The 18,920-nt window shown below is 38.8% G+C and overlaps 1 protein-coding gene across 1 annotated transcript in view; it reads right to left on the bottom strand.

The window, feature by feature from the left end:
* LOC102186109 (disintegrin and metalloproteinase domain-containing protein 18-like) overlaps positions 1-18,920 on the bottom strand; it is a 129,315-nt gene that overhangs the window by 23,449 nt on the left and 86,946 nt on the right. The window contains exons 13-16 of the mRNA XM_018041817.1: positions 13,328-13,426; positions 10,000-10,195; positions 9,425-9,515; positions 8,966-9,146 (exon numbers count right to left, since the gene is read on the bottom strand). Of these exons, the coding sequence (XP_017897306.1) occupies positions 8,966-9,146; positions 9,425-9,515; positions 10,000-10,195; positions 13,328-13,426 (567 nt within the window). The remainder of the gene's footprint in view (positions 1-8,965; positions 9,147-9,424; positions 9,516-9,999; positions 10,196-13,327; positions 13,427-18,920) is intronic.

Raw genomic sequence — 18,920 nt, 5'->3', positions numbered from 1 at the left:
TATTTCCCCTTAGCTGTAACTGACTGTACCATTTAAGATAACTCTGAGATACTTGGATACTCACAGATACTATCCCTAAGTTTTTATTAAAGCATTTTGATCTATAATTCCTTTGAAATAATATTTTATACCTTAGACTATAGGCTAATTTATCCTTGTACCTATTGGCTTTTATTTTAATTATTTCAACTTAATATCGTAAGTCTTGTTATTTAGTAAGATGAATTCCCAATTTCCATTTTATTTCAAATTGCATTGGCTATTTTGTACATTTAGCTCTTTGCATTTTAATATAACTTTTAAATTAGTTTTTCAATTTCCACCAGCAACACATTCCCTGCCCCCCACCTCAGAAAAGAAACCTGATGGAATCATGATTCTTCTGGATTCTTTTGGATCATATTCATTAATTGATTTTGAGAACAGTACCATTTTAACAATATTGCCTTCCAAGTCAAAGACACAATCTATGCTTAAATAGTGATAACAACCCACATAATTTTCATGTGTAGTCAAAAAAGTAGAGCTGAAGGGGATGGGAGATGGCTAAATTAGGAGTTAGGATTAGCAGATAAAAACCACTATATACAAAATAGATAAATGAGAAGGTCCTACAGTATAGCACATGAAACGATATTCAATATCTTGTAATACACCACAATGGAAAAGAATATATATAACTGAATCACTTTGTTGTACACAAGACACTAACACAGCCCTGTAACTCAACTATATTCAATTAAAAAAATTTAAAAGGTAGAAATAATGTCTTGCAGGTTTTACCTTGATTTCTCTATCACCATAATATTACATATCTCTATGTCATTAAAAATTATTTGTATTGGGTATGGGCTTTCCTGGTGGCTCAGACAGTAAAGAATCCACTTGCAATGTGGGAGACCTGTGTTCAATACCTGGGTTGGAAAGATCCCCTGGAGGAGGTAATGGCTGCCCACTCCAGTATTCTGGCCTGGAGAACCCCCATGGACAGAGAAAAATGATAGGCTAGAGTCCATGGGGTTGTAGAGTCGGACATGACTGAGTGACATTCACTTTCACTTCACTGTGCTTAACTTGTCTGATAAACCTATAATTGGCATTTAGTATGTCTTGTTTATTTGATCTATTATAACTCACATCATAATTGCTCTATATCAATGTCTATTTCATAATATTTGAAAATTAAACTCAATTACACCAGAAATAGATAAAAAGTGTGATGATAAATTTGACTCCTAAACATTTCAAAATCACTTTCCATAAAGTATCTGTTGATTTATACTTATTTTTAGGAAGGTTATAAGTTAGGCTTCTCACCATCAAATTTTCTTTTTACTTGAAGTATAGCTGGTTTACAATATATTAGTTTCGGATATACTACATATTGATTCAGTATTTTATTATAGTATACTCCATTTAAAATAAATATAAAATATTGGCTATATTCTCTGAGCTGTGTAATATATTCTTGTAGTTTATTTGGAAGACAACACAAACAGACAGAAAGACACACCACATTCTTAAACAGGCAGAATCAATACTGTCCAAAGGACTACACTTTCCAAGGGAATTTCCAGATTTAATGAAATTCATATCAAATTACCAATGGAAGTTTTCACAGAGCTAGAACAAAAATCATAAAATTTGTAAAGAGACACAAAGACCCCGAATAACCAAAGGAATCTAAAGCAAAATGAAGCTGAAGAATCAGGCTCCCAGACGTAAGACTACACTACAAAGCTACAGTCATCAAAACAGGAAGGTACTGGCACAAAAACACATATAGATCAGTGGACTAGGACACAAAGCTCATGATAAACCCATACACCTATGGTCACCTAATCTATGACAAAGCAGGCAAGACTATACAATGGAGAAAGACAGTCTCTTCAATAAGCAGTCCTGGGAAACTGGACAGCTACATGTTAAAAAAACAAAAAGAAATTAGAAAACTCTAACACCATACACAAAAATAAGCTCAAAATGAATTAAAGACTTAATGTAAGATTGAAGAGGAAAAAAAGACCAAACATTCCCTAACATAAATTGCAGCAATATCTTTTTTGACCCATCTCCCAGAGTAATGGAAATAAAAACAAAAATAAATGGTACCTAATTAAAATCAAAAGCTGTTGCACAGCAAAGGGAATCATATACAAAAACAAAAAGACAACTCACAGGATGGAAGAAGATATTTGCAAATGATGCAACTGACAAAGAATTAGCCTTTAAAAATTTCAAGCAGCTCATGCAGCTCAACATCATGAAAACACACAACCCAGTCAAAACATGGGCAAAAGACCTAAAGAGAGACAACGCTCTAGAGAAGACATACAGATGGGTAAGTGACCTATGAGAAGATGTTCAACATAGTTAATTATTGAAAATGAAAGTGTTAGGCAATTAGCTGTGTCTGACTCTTTGCAACCCCGTGGACTGTCAGAGAACTAAGATCATGGCATCCAATCTCATCACTTTATGGCAAATAGATGGGAAACAATGGAAACGTGACAGATTTTATCTTCTTGGGCTTCAAAATCACTGTGGAGACTGAGGCCATGAAATTAAAAGACACTTGCTTCTTGAAAGAAAGGCTATGAAAAACATGGACAGTGTATTAAGAAACAGAGACAGCACTTTGCTGACAAAGGTCTGTCTAGTCAATGCTATGGTTTTTCCAGTAGTCATGTATGGATGGGAGTTGGACCATAAGGAAGACTGAGCACTGAAGAATTGATGCTTTCAAACCGTGGCACTGGAGAAGACTCTTGAGAGTCCCTTGGACTGCAAGGAGATCAAACCAGTCAATCCTAAGTGAAATCAACCCTGAACATTCATTGGAAGGATTGATGCTAAAGCTGAATCTCTAATCCTTTGGCCACCTGATGGGAAGAGTCAACTCACTGGAAAAGACCCAGATGGTGGGAAGGATTGAAGGCAGGAGGAGAAAGGGACAACAAGATGAGATGGTTGGATGGCATCACTGACTCAAAGGACATGAGTCTGAGCAGACTCCAGGAGATGGTGAAGGATAGGGAAGCCGGGCATGCTGTAGTCCTTGGGGTCACAAAGAGTTGAACAGGACTTACTGACTGAACAACAACAAGGCTCCTCTGTCCGTGGAATTTCTCCAGGCAAAGAATCCTAGAGTGGGCAGCCATTCCCTTCTTCAGGAGATCTTCCCAATCCAGAGATCAAACCCAGGTCTCCTGCATTGCCGGCAGATTTTTTAACCATCTGAGACACCAGGGAAGCCCATCAAATTATCAGAGAAATGTGAACCAAAACTGCAATGTGGTATCATCTCATATGGTCAGGATGGCCATCATCCAAATATCTACAAACAGTAAATGCTAGAGAGGGTATGCAGAGAAGGGAACTCTCCTATGAGGTTTGTTGGGATGTAAATTGGTGCAGCCACTACGGAGAACAATTCTTTAAAAATGGAAATACGGTATGATCTAGCAGTCCCACTCCTGGGTATATAACCAGAGAAAAATCTTGATTCAAAAGCATACATGCACCCCAATGTTCACTGCAGCACTATTCAAAATAGCCAAGACACAGAAGCAGACTAAATGTCCCTCAGCAGATGAAGGGATAAAGGATAAGTGGTACATATATACAATGGGATATTAGCCACTAAAAAGAATGAATTAATGTCATTTGTAGCAACATAAATGGACCTGGAGATTATCAAACTAAGTGAAGTAAGTCAGACAGAGAAAGATAAGTATCACAGGATATCACTTATATGTGTATTCCTAAAGAAAAATGATTGAAATGAAGTTATTTACAAAATAGAAACTGACTCATAGACTTAGAAAATGAACTTATGGCTACTAAGGGTGAAGGGTTGAGGGGGAAGGATAGATTGGGTGTTTGGGATTGACATGCACACACTGTTATATTTAAAACAGATAACCAACAAGGACTAACTATATAGCACAGGGAACTCTGTTCAGTATCCTGTAATAACCTAAATGGGAAAAGAATCTGAAAAAAGTGGATATATAAAACTTAATCACTTTGCTGTACACCTGAAACTAATACAATATTGTTAATTAACTGTACTCCAATATAAATTAAAAATTAAAATAATAAAGTTAGCAAAATATTGGCTATGTTCTCTGTGCTGTGCAATATATTCTTATAGCTTATTTATTTTATATGTATTAGTTTGTATCTCTTCAGAGAAGGCAATGGCACCCTATTCCAGTACTCTTGCCTGGAAAATCCCATGGACAGAGAAGCCTGGTGGGCTGCAGTCCATGGGGTTGCTAAGAGTCTGACATGACTGAGCGACTTCACTTTCACTCTTCACTTTCATGCATTGGAGAAGGAAATGGCAACTCACTCCAGTGTTCTTGCCTGGAGAATCCCAGGGACGTGGGACCCTGGTGGGCTGCTGTCTATGGGGCTGCACAGAGTCGGACACGACCTAAGTGACATAGCAGCAGCAGCAGCAGCAGTTTGTATCTCTTAATCTCTCCCTGCTAACCTCTTTCCACTGGTAATCACTAACTTGTTCTCTGTATCTATTAGCCTCTTTTAGTTATTGTATTCTTCACCTCTGACTAGTTATTTTTAATATTTCTAGTTTTTCACTAAAATTCTCACTGTGTTCATTTCTTCTTTTCCCAAGTTCAGATAACATTCTTATTGCTTATGCTTTAAACTTTTTATCTGGTAAATTATCTTTTTTTGTTTTCTCAGTTATTTTTTCTTTCATTTGAAATAATTCTTTTCTCTTCTCATTTTGTTTGACTTCATCTCTATGAAATTAAGTGAAAGACTTAACTATCCTAGCCTTGAGGGAATGTCTTTGTGTCCCAGCATCCCTATACTGTCTGTGTGTACCCAGTGGTTTTTGTGGGAGAGCTAGATCTGACATGATCATGGGTCGCATCCTGTCCCAGGGTGTGCTGCCTGCTGTCACTTTGGTGAGACGCAGGATTGATGACAAAGGGATAGAGCCAGCGCCAGGTGTGAGCTGAGACTTCTCCTATGATCCGTGGCTATCACCACCCTACTAGGGAGATGGCATCAGGTCCCAAGCTGCTGATGGTGAATGGATAAGGTCAACCTTATGGTATAAGCTTGGGTCCAAGTTGGTCCAATTCATTTTAAGTATGCACCTTCCCCCTCCATCCTGGGAAGGGCACCTCTGCCCCAGAGGGTATGATCCCTGAAGCAAGAGGGTGCTGGAGTGGGTGCCTGATGTGGTTGGGGCATGTGCCCTGGTATGACTCTGGAATGTCAGCCAGAATTCTAGACACTTCCTGATCCACTCCCTCTAAGAGCAGCAGAAATAGCTGCCCTCGCCCCATTCAGCTCCATCCTTCCCAAGTGCACACTCTCCTCAGCAATGACAGACTTTGCCCTACTGCAAAGCAGTGCTGCAGCTAGTGAGGCCAGGGCAGATATTCAGCATGGCCTGGGGTGCACCTTGCATGGTTTCAGGAAAAGAGCCAGAGCTCTAGGCAGGTTCAATCAGCTTCCTCTGCCTTGTTCCCTGGAGTAAAGCCAGTTCTTTACAAGCAGAGTCTTGTTTTTGTTTTTTTTTTTCTTCACAGCCTCCTGGTGATAGCTCAGTTGGTAAAGAATCCGCCTGCAATGCAGGAGACTCTGGTTCAATTCCTGGGTTGGGAAGATCCTCTAGAGAAGGGATAGGCTACCCACTCCAGTATTCTTGGGGTTCCCTTGTGGCTCAGCTTGTGATAGCTCAGTTGGTAAAGAATCCGCCTGCAATGCGGGAGACCTGGGTTCAGTCCCTGGGTGGGGAAGATCCCCTGGAGAAAGGAAAGGCTACCCACTCCAGTATTCTGACCTGGACTATTCCATGGACTGTATAGTCCATGGGATCGCAGAGTCAGACATGACTGAGTGACTTGCACTGACACTTGTAAGCCCCACTGATTTTCAAACTTGTTAAGGGATCAAATCCCAGTGTCAGATCCCAGGCCTGGGATATCCAGTAATCAGTTTAAACCACTCACTCCCCAGGGAGGATCTCTGAACCATACACACACACACACACCCCTCACCTTTCCTCTATGCTCCCTCCTAGAGGCACAGGTGCTGTAGTGATTGTTTGTCCTCCCTGCCTACCTGACAAGTATCCAATTTGTTTTCAGGGAGAATTGCTTCACATGTAGTTGTATTGTTGATGTGTTCCTGGGGAGAGGTGAGTTTAACATCTTTCTATGATGACATCTTCATCTTTTCTCCATCAAATGTTATTTTTGATGTCAAAATGATAACAGAAAAAATAGCTGAATATTCACTTATTTGAATTTATTTAATCACAGGTTAAGTTAGAACATTTTCATGTTTCTTAGTCATGTGTTCAATTTCATGATTTTTTTGTACAGATAAACACTAGAGTATGTGTGTGTGTGCATATATAAATGTATACTGGGATATGTGTGTGTACACATGTATATATTCACTGGGGTATGTGTGTGTGTGCACAGGTACATATATACTGGGATATGTGTTTGTGTGCACATGTACGTGCATACTTGGATATGTGTGTCTACACATGTATATGTACATTGGGGTACATGTGTGTGCACATGTACATATATACTGGGGTATGTGTGTATGCGCACACATGTACATGTGTACTGATATATGTATGTGTACACATGTATATATACACTGGGGTATGGATGTGTGTGCACATGTACATATATACTGGGGTACACATAGATATGCATATATATATACATATATATATGTGTATATATATGCTGCTAAGTCACTTCAGTCGTGTCCAACTCTGTATGACCCCATAGACGGCAGCCTACTAGGCTCCTCCACCCTGGGATTCTCCAGGCAAGAGTACTGGAGTGGGTTGCCATTGCCTTCTCTGACACATGTATATATATATATATATATATATATATATATATATGTATACACACATACACACATATGTAGCGGGGGTATACCCACTATGATAACCTGATACCTATTACTCTGATACCAACCGAGTGTCCAAGAATTCAATTCAACTCATTCTGACACAATCTATCTGCAGTTAGAATCAAACTCCAAAAGATAAAAGGCTCAGTCCCACAAGACTCTTCCCATTTCAGACACCAGATTCAAGTCTTTATCCTTCTGACCAACTGGCTACAAATTGGAGGTTCCCATGGCTCCCTCTCAGGTTTGATAATTTCCTAATTTGGCTCACAGAACTCAGGGAAAGACCTCACTTACGTTTACTAATTTATGGGAAAGAATATAACTCAGGAACAGCCAAATGGAAGAGATGCACAGGTCAAGTTATGTTGTCGGGCAAGAGGAAGTACCATTGTCTCCATGTCCTCTCCAGGCACATCCTCATTACAACACATTGTGTTCACCAACTTACAAACTATCTTGAGTGTAATCATTCAAAAATTTTTACAGAGTCCAGTCTCCAGCCATATCATTCCCTTTATTGATGCTGTGAGTGGAGCTTAAAGCTCCACTCCATTAATCAATTGGTCTTTCTGGTGACCAGCATACTCTGAAGCATCAAGAGGCACCACCATATTACCTCATTAGCATAAACCTAGGTTTCTCTGGATGAATCTCATTATGAATAGCACCAAGTATTCCTGTCAGGAAATTGTAAGGTTTAGTAGCTCAGGGCCAGAAACCAAGGGAAAAGGCCAAATTAATTTTCTTGTGCATGTTAAACCACATTGTACTATTATACCATTATATTACTTTTTTTCTAATTAATGAATAATTGAATTAGTTCATAATTTTACATATTTACTCTGCCATATTTATGGTAAACATGATTGCATTTTGTTTTAAATGATGCTTAGAGGGATAACATATTACTTCGTAATGCAGTCAGCATCAGTATGTTCCTTTATGATTGAAAGTGAAAGTTGCTCGGTCTTGTCCAACTCTTTGCCAACTACATGGACTGCAGCCTCCAGACTCCTCTGTCCATGGAATTCAGGCAAGAATACTGGAGCGGAGAGCTGTTCCCTTCTACAGGGGATCTTCCCAACCCAGAGGTCAACTGTAGCCTTCCAGACTCCTCTGTCCATGGAATTCTTCAGGCAAGAATACTGGAATGGGTAGCCTATCCCTTTTTCTAGGGGATCTTCCCAACCCAGGAATTGAACTGGGGTCTCCTGCATTGTAGTTGGATTCTTTACAAGCTGAGCTACCAGGGAAGCCATTATATTTATGTGAGACTGTCTTTTGCCATTCTGAGGTAAGGTTACTATCCACTTCCAATTTCCTCTATTCTTCACTTTTTAAAAATACTGTATCAATATAATTATTTTAATTAAAATGTGAAATAATTGTTTCCCTTTTTACTTTCATGTACTAGCTTTAATGGCACTGTTTTTAAAAATTCTTTATGTTTATCAAAGTATTTAAGAAAAATACGTAAAATTTAAACTCTGTTTTATTATTGTATCTTGTAGAAAGGTCCAATTTTAAACAAGCATGTTATGTTTTTGAAGAAAGAACTAGGGGAGTAGGCTAATGAGAAAATGTTTTAGTTTCATTGCAATTTAATTCTAGTCAAATACTGCAATGCTATATGTTGGCTTTTTTTTTTTTGGTTTTCCTTGTTTTTCTCATTATTTAGTTTGTTCTCACCCATTTTTTTCATGTATTATTTGATATTTTTTGTTCTTTGATTACACAAACTGTCACAGGCAAGATCCTTGCCTACTGGACAAGATTAGATTCTCAAATGTGACAAAAGAAATTCAACTAACTATAGCAAAATTCACAGTAAAATGATAGACAGTGAAGTAAAGTCTCCTTTAGCCAATAGAAAGTGACCTTTTAATTTTACGATGATATAGTAACCAAAATTTGTACCATTAATTACAAATTTAAAAACCTTAAGCTCTCTCTCTCTCTCTCTCCCCCCGCCCCCACACACACACTGAGACATCCATACACCCTATACAGAAGCAAGTAAAATTTTATTTACCTTATTTTCATCACACATGGTTCCATTAGCCGTCACAGTAGGGTCTGGATATCTATGAGCTCTTAAATCTGCTGACATACATATATGGCCTCCAAGGAAGGTATACTGAACATGAATGTCATTCCTTGATACTATAGCTGAATGTGTCCAGTGGCAAACTAACTTTCCACAAAGGAGTTGACTATCAATATATTAAAAAAAAATCTCTTAATGCCCAGAGGTCTCTTAGAGATACAAGAGATTAGATAAAAAAACAGTACCAAATATGAGGATAATTCAAAATGTTACTGAGATCATAAAGCTATTCAGAACGTACACCAACTAATAAAGTGCAACATATAAATTCATCTATATAAACTAGGTTAATCTTTCATTTGCATTAAGTGATTCTTGACAGTATACAAACACACAGACACTCACACAGGCATTTGAAAAATATATAAATTTTTAAATACATACCGAAAATAACAAACTTTTCCTCTACAGTTTCCAAACACATCATCTTGATAATTCACTTCTTCTGTACACTGATAACTAGATTCTTCAGCAACTAAAAACATAAACAAATTTCCAATTACTCATCTTTAAAAACTTAAAAACTAAAACTGTGGTAAATTAATATTGAAATGTCTAAACAACAATGCCTAGTCAATGTCATTTATTACAAATTTCAGTATTGTCTATTGGATATACACGAAAAAGAAACACTGAAAACTACCCACTTAAGAACAGGAGAGCTGGCATGTCAGAGCAGAAATAATTGAGAAATCTTACAGTCTTCTGCACTCTCTCATCTTCAATTCTAAATTCTACTCACTTTCTCCCAACCATCTCAGATTTCACTAATATCCTATTCATTTTCTCCTGTTCTTATTGGGTCTGTTTTACCTCTTGACATTGTTCAAAGTTACAATGATTTCAATTTTATGTTCAAATTTGGATTTAACAAACAGTCCTTTTTATTTTGGTGTTTTACTGACTTTAGAAAAAATATAGCTTAAAAATAAAGCTCAGAAGAAAAGATAAATTATTACATTTTCCAAACAAATTGATGCACTGCATTGTTCTATCTTGGCATATTCCTCCAAAGCAATAGGAAGATTTATTATTGCACGTTTGTAAGTCAGCAGCTCTCATATCAGGTGCACAAAATTCAGACACCCCATTGCAAAATTCTGGAAAATCACATGGATCAGTGCTTTTCCTACACTCTCTTCCTCTTTCAAATATCTGTGACAAAAGGAAAAACACATATTTGCTTTGAAGTAGTATAACAAGTGTAAAAACATTAAATAACTGCATTGAATTTGTAGCTATCATTTTCATTACTGTGATGTTTGTAAGTGTTTAAACTCTAAATTTGCTTAAAGTTCCGGTGAAAGAGTTTGGAAAGAAGACAAATGCCTACTAATGTGTAAACAAACTGTGGTGTGGACAATGCAATGTGTCAGCCACATAAAGGAATGGAGTACTGATATATGCTGCAAGGCGACTGAAACTCGGAAACACTGTATTTAGTGACGAAACCAGACACAAGGTTTCCCACTGTATGGTTCTAGTTCTATGGAATGTCCAGAGTAGGGAAATCCATAGAGAGGAGAGCAGGTGCATCATGGGTCGGGGTCTCCTGTTTGGCTGAGGAAGCGGCTGTGGAACCAGGTCAAGGCGGCGGCTGCACAGCACTGTGAATGCTCTAAATGCTGCTCGGCGCACTAAAGCCCTTGACAACGGCTAACTTCCACTGTGTGACTTAAACTTCAACTTAAAAATGGCCCATAGCGGATTCATGTTGATGTATGGCAAAACCAATACAATATTGTAATTAGCCTCCAATTAAAATAAATAAATTTATATTAAAAAACCAACCAAACAAAAAATATATATATAATAAAAATGGCCCTAGTGAATGTTTTGTAGTTACAATGCTTTGGTTATCCTGAATATTCACGTCAAGATAAACAGAAAATATCTGAGATGACACTACGCATATCTGTTTTTCAACTTTTGATTCTTGGGAACTAATCCATTGCACTCCTGAAATATTTTAACTAACTCAGATGCTGGTCTTTCCAGGTTTCTAAAATGTTTCTTAGTGGACACCCTTGTCCTTTTTGCCCTTCAAGTAATTTTCTTTTCAGGATGAACTCCACTTCTACTATGAAACTGCTTCTGACCCAGGATGACAATCGGAACACTTCTCCCTAGACACAGTGGTGGGAAATTTAACTTAGAATGTAGTGCTGGGTCAGAGCTTCTGCCACTACCAGGGGTGGACATAGGTGCCAGGAAAGAGGGGATCCCTCTGCTCTTCTGATATACCATACAGTATAGACTAGAAAAGCCAGGATCTGCACTGAGCTATCAGTCCTGCACACAGGAAAAGCTTGTCTGAGAACTGCCAAGGAAAAGCAAGGGTATCCAACTGATGTGTAGCATAAGAAACTTGTTGCTCCAGTTTTAAACAAAGATTCACTTGAGCATGACGCTGAACTCATGTCATATGTAAGCTTCCTGAGTGCTTGTTTCTTATTCTTTGCTTGTGTGTTCATCATCAAGTACAACTGACCCATGATAATTGCTGGTGTGCAGTACCAGACACAGCTCCTTAAAACTTCAGAGAGGAAAGTCTGGGTACTGGCTAAAACATGTTAGTCCCTGTTATGTGTCAGATAATAGCAGGTTAAAGTATTGGTCTTCCATATCTTTGTACTTGGACTTGTGTCCATCTAAACTGAAAATTTATAAGAAAAAAATGCTGGTTCAAAGCAGTACATTTCAGACCATGTCAGTGGAAAGTAGAATGGAAAGTAGACAGAAAAAAAATAAGAAGCCTTTTAAGCTTATGGTCAGTAATAAGAGAGGCACCTGTGACCCTTCAAAAGACAGCAAAAGCTAGATTTTTTTGCTATAATATGTAAGAAAGTTAATGGGAACTAACATAGGACATTGAAGCATGCTTCAACAGTGAGAAGGAGAGGTCCTGGGCAGATGGTGGCAGTGGGCATATTCCCAGAACTAGAATTGAGTCACAGGTGCCTTCAAGTGTGAAAAATGAAATGGCTGTCCAGGGCTACCTTCTACAGACCAATAAATGCAGTCCTGGATGTTAAAAACAAAAGATGATAGCTGAAGTTACAGGTTTTAGTTGGAACTTCTTTACAGAATTCAATGCTGTTACCCCGAATCTCTCCCTAGAAACTTATACTATGAATTTTCACTGGACCAAATGCAGGAATTATCTCTGTTGCAAAGAATTATCCTTTGAGATGCAGATAGAGGGCAATGGTGGGTGTGTACTAAGTCACTTCAGTCATCTCCAACCCTCTGTAACCCTGCGGATTGCAGGGGCCAGGCTCTTCTGTCCATGGGATTCTCCTGGCAGGCAGGCTCTTTAACACCACCTGGGGAGTCCAGATGGACTGTTTAGAAAATTCAACTGCTCAGTCTCACTGATTTGGAGACAAGACATAGATGAGAGTTCTGGGGAAGGAAAGAACAACACAGTTTATTTCTAAGAAGTGGAAACCCTAGCCTGGCCTCTACATTAATGTGCCTTGAAACAAATGAACATTGGCTTTAAGAACTAGCCCACTGAGTGAAGAAGAGCATGCAGGGAACAGGGTGAAATGGTGTGGGGAGAGATTTTCATTGACAGTGGAAAAACAGACCTGATGACAAAACCTCTCGTCAATCAGCGTTCATGTGTGTCTTAGCCTCCTAAAAGTAATACGCAAAAAGGCGAGTTGCTGAAATGAAGCCCTCCCTAGAACAGAGCTCTTACCCAGGGTCCTATTAGAGGTAGCTATGAAGGAAACTTGAGGGAAAACTTCCCAAGGGAAGTCAAGGATTCAGTGAGTGATTCACAAAGTTAATCTTCAGTATTAGATATGCTACATATTGCTGACTATTCCCTATGGATTCCTTTTTTCTGCTACTTCCAAAGCGAGGGGTTACTTATAATTGTATAATTGTATACAATTATAATTGTCTGTTTATTCAAATATTGTATCTCAAGTGTGTGTGGGGTGGCTTATTCATAATTTTGTCATAAGTAGATTGTGAGGAGCTACATTCAATTATGATCAAGAGGAACTCACAACACCCAGATTACCTGAAGTTGTTATTAAATGGCATAATAGGATGAGTTCTGAGTAGGGACTGAAACAATAAGGTTAGAGGTAGGGCTAAAAATTTGATTGGAAAAGATCTAAAGACTTCTCAATTCTGAACTCAACAGTGGATGAATCAGGAATATACGGTTATATATTTGAAAGATGAGTAAAAATTGTGTGAAAAAAAGCTAAAAAGCCCACAAAAGCAGGAATTTCATGGAAGAAAATAAGGTAATATTCGAAAACTTACCTTACAAGTGTTTTTTCCACAACATGGTCCAGAACCACAGTCTGCCTTTCCTTTCAGTACACAGTTTAAAGGATCACAGCATTTAGAATGCTCACATGTCTGAAAGCAAAGGTAATCAAGTTAAGCAATTTTGAACTAAATCATTTTACTTATTGTTATAATATCTTAAGCCATGTCTCTAATTACAATCGCAGTATAATTTTTATGTCTATCTATTTTTAACACCACTTCACCTAGACAGTGTATTTTGATATAGAAAAATGTGGTAATGAAATCATTCATGATTCTATGTTCAAGAATTTGACTGTTAAAAATGTAATGCAATTTACTTCAATCTTTTTGAGTTCATAAATATATGGACAATATATTTTGAGATTTTTCTCATTTGTGTGTGTGTGTGTGTGTGTGTGTGTAGTCGTGTCCAACTCTTTGTGACCCCATGGGCTGTAGCCTTGCCAGGTTCCTCTGTTCATGGAATTCTCCAGGCCAGAAACTGGAGTGGGTAGCCATTCCCTTCTCCAAGGGATCTTCCTAACCCAGGATCAAACCTGGGTCTCCCACATTGCAGGCAGATTCTTTACCGTCTGAGCCACTAGTAAACTACTTATCTGTCTTATCAATTCTCCTCAAGATATTCTGTGACTATTAAATGTTTTTGGATGTGACAAAATAGAGGTTTCCAAATAACAACAGCATATTGTGGTTGTGTCATTTCAAAGAAATTTTTTTTTCACTTTTTAGCTCTTGTGTACTAAAGATTGATTCTAAAAGTTATTAGTTCAAAGAATTAAAAAATATTAAGAACTCTTTCATAATACACATTTATTTCCTTCTCTTTATAGAGTTGTCTAGTAGTGTAAGAGTGATATAAGACTGATGAGTAATATATTTTAAAAAAATTTATTTTATTTGGTTTTTAATATAAATTTATTTATCTTAATTGGAGATTAAACCAATACAATATTGATAAGTAATATTTTAAAATGAATGAAGTGAATAGGGACAAATAACTACGTGTTTATATCTGTTTCAATTTCATATATTTTCACAATTTAGTTTATATGTTTATGCATACTTTTTGTTGAGATATTCTATTTATTTTTTTATTGCTAAGCACTTTTGTATTAATAATACTAGCCCCAGGCACTAATATATTTTATATTGTTTTGCAGTTTGTCATGACAACTTATTTCTATTTTGGCAGGTTTTAAAAAATATTTTTATTACTGTGATATTCTGAAATCTGAAAATTGCCACTTTTCTTTTGTGATTTGTTCCAAGAGCTTCTGTATAATATTTTCTTCCACATTAATCCCAGTAAATATGTGATGGTGTAAAATGTTTCTGTTATATATATAAATATATATCTACCTATATGTATTTTTATTTTACATTAAGTATTTTGAGCAGTATGTTGTAAATATAACTATAAGGGGAATATATCTCTTCTGCCAAAATTAATTATTATTTTCTTATAGAATAGTAATTTATTACTGATATTTTATTATACTGAATACTTGTATAATGTCATTTATAAAATGAAACATAATGCAGTTACAGTTCAGTTCAGTTCAGTCACACAGTCGTGTCCGACTCTTTGCGACCCCATGAATTGCCACATGCCAGGCCTCCCTGTCCATCACCAACTCCCAGAATTCACTCAGACTCATGTCCATCGAGTCCGTGATGCCATCCAGCCATCTCATCCTCTGTCGTCCCTTTCTCCTACTGCCCCCAATCCCTCCCAGCATCAGAGTCTTTTCCAATGAGTCAACTCTTTGCATGAGGTGGCCAAAGTACTGGAGTTTCAGCTTTAGCATCATTCCCTCCAAAGAAATCCCAAGGTTAATCTCCTTCAGAATGGACTGGTTGGATCTCCTTGCCGTCCAAGGGACTCTCAAGAGTCTTCTCCAACACCACAGTTCAAAAGCATCAATTCTTCGGCGCTCAGCCTTCTTCTCAGTCCAATTCTCACATCCATACATGACCACAGGAAAAACCATAGCCTTGACTAGACGAACCTTAGTTGGCAAAGGAATGTCTCTGCTTTTGAATACACTATCTAGGTTGGTCATAACTGTTCTTCCAAAGAGTAAGCGTCTTTTAATTTCATGGCTGCAGTCATCATCTGCAGTGATTTTGGAGCCCCCCAAAATAAAGTCTGACACTGTTTCCACTGTTTCCCCGTCTATTTCCCATGAAGTGATGGGACCGGATGCCATGATCTTTGTTTTCTGAATGTTGAGCTTTAAGCCAAATGTTTCACTCTCCTCTTTCACTTTCATCAAGAGGCTTTTTAGTTCCTCTTTACTTTCTGCCATAAGGGTGGTGTCATCTGCATATCTGAGGTGATTGATATTTCTCCTGGCAATCTTGATTCCAGCTTGTGTTTCTTCCATTCCAGAGCTTCTCATGATGTCCTCTGCATATAAGTTAAATAAGGAGGGTGACAATATACAGCCTTGACGTACACCTTTTCCTATTTGGAACCAGTCTCTTGTTCCACGTCCAATTCTAACTGTTGCTTCCTGACCCGCATACAGATTTCTCAAGAGGCAGGTTAGGTGGTCTGTTTTCCCATCTCTTTCAGAATTTTCCACAGTTTATTGTGATCCACACAGTCAAAGGCTTTGGCATAGTCAATAAAGCAGAAATAGATGTTTTTCTGGAACTCTCTTGCTTTTTCCATGATCCAGTGGATGTTGGCAATTTGATCTCTGGTTCCTCTGCCTTTTCTAAAACCAGCTTGAACATCAGGAAGTTCACGGTTAACGTATTGCTGAACCCTGGCTTGGAGAATTTTGAGCATTACTTTACTAGCATGTGAGATGAGTGCAATTGTGCTGTAGTTTGAGCATTCTTTGGCTTTGCCTTTCTTTGGGATTGGAATGAAAATGGACCTTTTCCAGTCCGGTGGCCACTGCTGAGTTTTCCAAATTTGTTGGCATATTGAGTGCAGCACTTTCATAGCATCATCTTTCAGGATTTGAAACAGCTCAACTGGAATTCCATCACCTCCACTAGCTTTGTTCATACTGATGCTTTCTAAGGCCCACTTGACTTCACGTTCCAGGATGTCTGGCTCTAGATGAGTGATCACATCATCATGATTATCTGGGTCGTGAAGATCTTTTTTGTACAGTTCTTCTGTGTATTCTTGCCACCTCTTCTTAATATCTTCTGCTTCTGTTAGGTCCATACCATTTCTGTCCTTTATCAAGCCCATCTTTGCATGAAATGTTCCCTTGGTATCTCTAATTTTCTTGAAAAGATCTCTAGTTTTCCCATTCTGTTGTTTTCCTCGATTTCTTTGCATGATCGCTGAAGGCGGCTTTCTTATCTCTTCTTGCTATTCTTTGGAAATCTGCATTCACATGCTTATATCTTTCCTTTTCTCCATTGCTTTTTGCCTCTCTCCTTTTCACAGCCATTTGTAAGGCCTCCCCAGACAGCCATTTTGCAGGGAGGAGCTACCCTGTGTCTGAGGCCAGTGGCGGCCTGGAGGAGACACCTTGCGTCCGAGGTCAGGGGCGGCTGGGAGGAGCTACCCCGTGTCAGAGGCCAGTGGTGGCTGGGAGGAGACACCCCGCGTCTGAGGTCAGGGGCGGCCGGGAGAAGCCACCTCTCGCAAGAGGCCTGGGGCGGTGACCCTGAGGAGCCACCTCAAGCCCAAGGCCAGGGCAGCCGCTGGGAGGAACTACCCACACCGGAGGCCAGGGCTGGCGGCTGGGAGGAGCAACCCTGGAGCGGTGGCTGCACAGGCACAGAAAGGCCTAGAGGAGCTAGCCCACGTTGAAGGTCAGGAATGGCAGCGGTAAGGAGATACCCCTCGTCCAAGGTAAGGAGCAGCGGCTGTGCTTTGCTGGAGCAGCTGTGAAAAGATACCCCACACCCAAGGTAAGAGAAACCCAAGTAAGATGGTAGGTGTTGCAAGAGGGCATCAAAGGGCAGACACACTGAAATCATACTCACAGAAAACTAGTCAATCTAATCACACTAGGACCACAGCCTTCAATGAAACCAAGCCATGCCTGCGGGGCAACCCAAGTTAGGCGGGTCATGGTGGAGAGGTCTGACAGAACGTGGCCCACTGGAGAAGGGAATGGCAAGCCACGTCAGTATTCTTGCCTTGAGAACCCCACGAACAGCATGAAAAGGCAAAATGATAGGATACTGAAAGAGGAACTCCCCAGGTCAGTAGGTGCCCAATATGCTACTGGAGATCAGTGGAGAAGTAACTCCAGAAAGAAGGAAGGGATGGAGCCAAAACAAAAACAATACCCAGTTGTGCATGTGACTGGTGATAGAAGCAAGATCCAATGCTGTAAAGAGCAATATTGCATAGGAACCTGGAATGTCAGGTCCATGAATCAAGTCAAATTGGAAGTGGACAAACAAGAGATGGCAAGGGTGAACATCGACATTCTAGGAATCAGCGAACTAAAATGGACTGGAATGGGTGAATTTAACTCAGATGACCATTACATCTACTACTGTGGGCAGGAATCCCTCAGAAGAAATGGAGTAGCCATCATGGTCAACAAAAGAGTCTGAAATGCAGTACTTGGATGCAATCTCAAAAACGACAGAATGATCTCTGTTCGTCTCCAAGGCAAACTAGTCAATATCACAGTTATCCAAGTCTATGCCCTAACCAGTAATGCTGAAGAAGCTGAAGTTGAATGGTTTTATGAAGACCTACAAGACCTTTCAGAACTAACACCCAAAAAAGATGTCCTTTTCATTATAGGGTACTGGAATGCAAAAGTAGGAAGTCAAGAAACACCTGGAGTAACAGGCAAATTTGGCCTTGGAATGAGGAATGAAGCGGGGCAAAGACTAATAGAGTTTTGCCAAGAGAACGCACTGGTCATAGCAAACACCCTCTTCTAACAACACAAGAGAAAACTCTACACATCTGGACATCACCAGATGGTCAACACTGAAATCAGATTGATTATATTCTTTGCAGCTAAAGATGGAGAAGCTCTATACAGTCAACAAAAACAAGACCAGGAGCTGACTGCGGCTCAGATCATGAACTCCTTATTACCAAGTTCAGACTGAAATTGAAGGAAGTAGGGAAACCCGCTAGACCATTCAGGTATGACCTAAATCAAATCCCTTATAATTATACAGTGGAAATGAGAAATAGATTTAAGGGCCTAGATCTGATAGATAGAGTGCCTGACGAACTATGCAATGAGGTTCGTGACATTGTACAGGAGACAGGGATCAAGACTATCCCCATGGAAAAGAAATGCAAAAAAAAAAAAATGCAGTTACACTAATGGCATATTACTAAAGTATATTCCAGATTCTATTCTTATTTAACACTTGTAAATCTATAAGAATCAGATAATAATAATTTTTTCTTTTTCATGTTTCATCAAGAAGAATGTGTTATGCTTCACATATAAACATGTTAATGAAAAACAGCAAGTGAATTTACTGAAGATAGAATATTAAACCCTCACTAAATATAAATATTGGGGAAAATAAAACAAAAATCAGTGATGTGATAGCCTAATATCGAAAATCTACAATCAAGGAGAGAGCCTGCAGTAGACAGTATATTTTGACAGCACTCAAT

The sequence above is a fragment of the Capra hircus genome, chromosome 27, assembly GCF_001704415.2.
Source record: "Capra hircus breed San Clemente chromosome 27, ASM170441v1, whole genome shotgun sequence".
NCBI classification, from domain to species: Eukaryota; Metazoa; Chordata; class Mammalia; order Artiodactyla; family Bovidae; genus Capra; species Capra hircus.
This window is presented reverse-complemented; position numbering and strand designations above follow the sequence as displayed.